Genomic DNA, 3,824 nt, shown 5'->3' with positions numbered 1-3,824 from the left:
ATCGAGGCTCAGCTACTCACTCTAGAGAAGGAAGAGCAGTTGGAGTTTCTTAGAAGAAACGTTGACCTGTTCGCCTAGAATGCTTACGAAGCCCCAAGGGTGGACCCGAGTTTCATTTGTCATCATCTAAATGTTAATCCCACTATCACTCTCAAGAAGCAACCTCCTCGGTGCTCGTCCAAGGACCACTTTGAAGCTATTAGAGATGAGGCGAAGAAGCTTAAGTAGGCAAGGGCTATCAAGGAGGTATTCTACCCTGAGTGGTTAGCCAACGCTGTGGTGGTAAAGAAGAAGAGCGAGAAGTGGCGAGTGTGTGTAGACTTCACAGATCTGAACAGGGCTTGCCCAAAGGATCCCTTTCCTATGCCCAAGATATACTAGCTGCTAGATGCAACCATAAGGCATCCTTGGATGAGCTTCCTAGACACCTTTCAGGGATACCACCAAATACTGCTCGCCCTAGAAGATCAAGAAAAGACTGCTTTTGTCACTCCCACCAGAAACTACCACTACAAAGTGATGCCATTCAGTTTGAAGAATGTGGGGGCCACCTATCAAAGGATGATGGCTAGGATGTTTAAGTCACAGTTGGGCAAGAGCATTGAGGTTTACATAGACGACATGGTGATAAAAAGCAAGGTAGTGTCCGAACACTTGAGAGACCTCGGGAGCATTTTTGAAGTTTTGAGGAAACACAAGTTGCGCCTCAACACTTCCAAGTGTTCCGTCGGTGTAGGATCAAGCAAATTCCTAGGCTACATGGTAACCCATAAGGGCATTGAAATTAACCCCGATCAGATTAAATCAATCAACAGTTTACAACCATCTCGGAATACCAAGGAAGTCCAGAAACTGACCGTGATGACAACGGCTCTGAATCGGTTTATCTCTCAATCAGCGGATAGGTAACGACCCTTCTTCCTATTGATGAATAAGTAGAAAGGGTTTGAGTGGACCGAGGAGTGTGCCTTGGCCTTCCAGCAGCTTAAAGACTACCTCTCTCAGCCTCCTATCATGTCCAGCCCTGATGTTGACGAAGTCCTATTCGCTTATATTGCTGTGGCCCCTCATGCTATAAGCTTGATCCTAATACGAGTTGATGGCGGCACACAAAGGCCAGTTTATTATGTGAGCAGGTCACTACATGAATCTAAAATCCGCTTCTGCCACTGGAAAAAGCTATTTTGGCAGTGGTACACGCCACACGCAAACTCTCCTACTACTTTCAGACATACACGGTCATTGTCTTAACTCAATTCCCGCTCAGAGCTCTGCTTTGGAGTGTTGATTACATGGGGAAGATTGCTAAATGGGCCACGATCCTAGAGGCTTTTGACATTAAATACATGCCTCGCACCTTTGTCAAGGAACAAGTCCTCGTGGATTTGGTAGTCGAGTTTGCTGAATCCCCGTTAGAAGAAGAAACTGAAACACAATCCATGGATGGAAAATTGGTTGACACGATCTCCCAACAGAGCCCCCTATCTTGGGAAGTGTACGTTGATGGTACAGCAAATCAGAAAAGTTTCGAAGTGGGGTTAGTACTAGTATCCCCCAAAAGGATCACCATCAAGAAATCGTTAAGATTGAGATTCTCGGCCACCAATAACGAAGCTAAGTATGAGGCTCTGCTAATGGGAATGACCATGGTTCGAACAATGGGCAGAAAAGCAATAAAGATATTCTCGGACTCCAGATTAGTCATCAACCAAGTGAAAGGGGAGTTTGAAGTGAGGGACGAGAGGATGTAGGGGTACTTGAGCTAGGTTAGACACCTGCAGTCAGGTTTTGAATCCTTCAACCTGTTGCATATTCCCAGGAGTGGAAATACCCATACTGATTCCCTGGCCACACTTGCAACCTCCTCGGCACAAATCTTACCTCCTATGCAAGCCCGCAGAGATGTACAAAGAGGCGATACATGTCCACCAAGTTAGAATGGGGCCTAGCTGGATGGACCCCATTGTATTGTTTTTAAAAGAGGATACCCTGCCCGAAGAGAAGTCCAAGGCTAATAAAGTGCGAAGAAAAGCTATTTGATTATGGCTGTCTGAGGATCAGAAATTGTACAGACGGTCCTTTTTTGGGCCATACCTTCTATACATACACCTCGAGGCAACAGAATTATTCATCGAAGATTTACATGAGGGAATTTGCGGAAGCCACACTAGGGGTAGATCTTTGGCACACAGAGCCATCACTCAAGGCTACTAGTGGCTGAACATGCAAAAGGAAGCACAGAAATATGTAAAGGAGTGCGATCAATGTCAAAGGTTTACGCCAAACATACACCAACCAGGAGGAGTCCTTAACCCCTTGCCTAGCCCTTGGCCATTCGCGCAATGGGGCTTAGACATTGTAGGCCATTTCCCCAAAGTAGCAGGAAATAAGAGATATATGCTTGTCGGCACAGACTACTTCACTAAGTGGGTAGAGGCCGAGCCCCTGGCAAATATCAGGGATATGAATGCTAAGAAGTTTGTGTGAAAAAATATTGTCACCCGGTTTGGGGTCCTTCATACCCTTATCTCGGACAACGGCCTTCAGTTTGATAGAAAATTTTTCAGGAGATATTACTGTGAGTTAGGAATTACGAATAGGTATTCTACCCCAGCTTATCTCTAAGGGAATGGACAAGTCGAGGCCGTCAACAAGGTCATAGTGAATGGACTTAAGAAGAGGTTGGATAATGCGAAGCAAAAATGGGTGAAAGAGTTGCCACATGTCCTTTGGACATACCGACCCACGCCTCGCAGATCCACCAGAGAAACCCCCTTCTCGATAACTTATGGAGCTGATGCTATTATCCCTCTGGAGACTGGCTTCCCAACGTTTAGAACCAGCTTATTCAATCCGAGCAATAACAATAGGCTACTAGATAAGAGCTTAGACTTGATTGAAGAGAAAAGGGAAAACACAATGGTTCAATTGGCATACTACCAACACAAACTCAAGCAGGGTTATGATGCCAACGTGAAACTGAGATCGTTAACACTTGGTGAACTGGTGTTGAGAAAGGTTCTGGGTACTGCAAAGGACCCGACGTGGGGAAAGTTAGGACCTAATTGAGAAGGACCATATCGCATCACCTCGGCGGCTGGTATAGGAGCATATTTTCTGGAAGATTTAGATGAACATGTAATACCACATTCGTGGAATGTAAACAACCTGAAAAGAAACATAGTTATGCCTGAAGTCCTTAGACCAAATGCTATAGGGAAATTGACACACAATGACAAATTTTATAAGTGTTTAAACTGAAACTCAATCATGCCTGAAGTCCTCAGATCAGATGATGTGGGGAAGTCAACACTCAATGACAACTTTTATAAATGTTTAAACTGAAACTTAATCATGCCTGAAATCCTCAGACCATACGATGTGGGGAAGTCAACACTCAATTACAACTTTTATAATTGTTTAAATTGAAACTCAATCATGCCTAAAGTCCTCGAACCAGATGATGTGGGGAAGTTAACACTCAATGACAACTTTTATAAGTGTTTAAACTGATCCTAGGTTATGCCAGGACTCTCGACCCACATGCATAGGTGAAATTATCACATACATGGTATAATGAACACCTTAATACACCTATTTAAATCTTTTCAAGTATTTGATGAATCATACTTATTCGTTTTTCACTACGTGTCAAACCAAATTCGAAATTATGCCCAAGCTCTCGAATAGGTGGCCTTGGAGCAAATTATGTATCTCCCCCCTGTACAACTTGCATTACAGTGCAAATACGCAATAAGTCTCTTCAAGGATGGTAGTTAGTCAAATTATTTAAGCCGGCAGCCTGATATTAATGTTACTTGTCA

At 43.9% G+C, this 3,824-nt stretch overlaps 1 protein-coding gene across 1 annotated transcript; it reads left to right on the top strand.

Annotated features, from left to right (window-relative positions):
* The first annotated feature begins 519 nt into the window (after positions 1-519).
* Positions 520-1,751, top strand: LOC136068233 (uncharacterized). The gene is made up of 2 exons (XM_065775115.1): positions 520-905; positions 1,268-1,751. Exons 1-2 carry the CDS (start codon positions 520-522, stop codon positions 1,749-1,751), a joined length of 870 nt encoding a protein of 289 aa, XP_065631187.1.
* The last annotated feature ends 2,073 nt before the right edge of the window (positions 1,752-3,824 follow it).

Source organism: Quercus suber, unplaced genomic scaffold (assembly GCF_002906115.3).
Source record: "Quercus suber isolate HL8 unplaced genomic scaffold, Cork oak 2.0 scaffold_105, whole genome shotgun sequence".
NCBI classification, from domain to species: Eukaryota; Viridiplantae; Streptophyta; class Magnoliopsida; order Fagales; family Fagaceae; genus Quercus; species Quercus suber.
The sequence above is the reverse complement of the archived record's forward strand: the minus strand, read 5'-3'. Positions and strand labels throughout refer to the sequence as shown.

Coding starts and splice junctions, on each gene's coding strand:
- LOC136068233 (XM_065775115.1), top strand. CDS start 520: ATGCCATTCAGTTTGAAGAATGTGGGGGCCACCTATCAAAGGATGATG. Junction 906..1,267: donor ATCTCTCAATCAGCGGATAG/GTAACGACCCTT, acceptor ATTCCCGCTCAG/AGCTCTGCTTTGGAGTGTTG.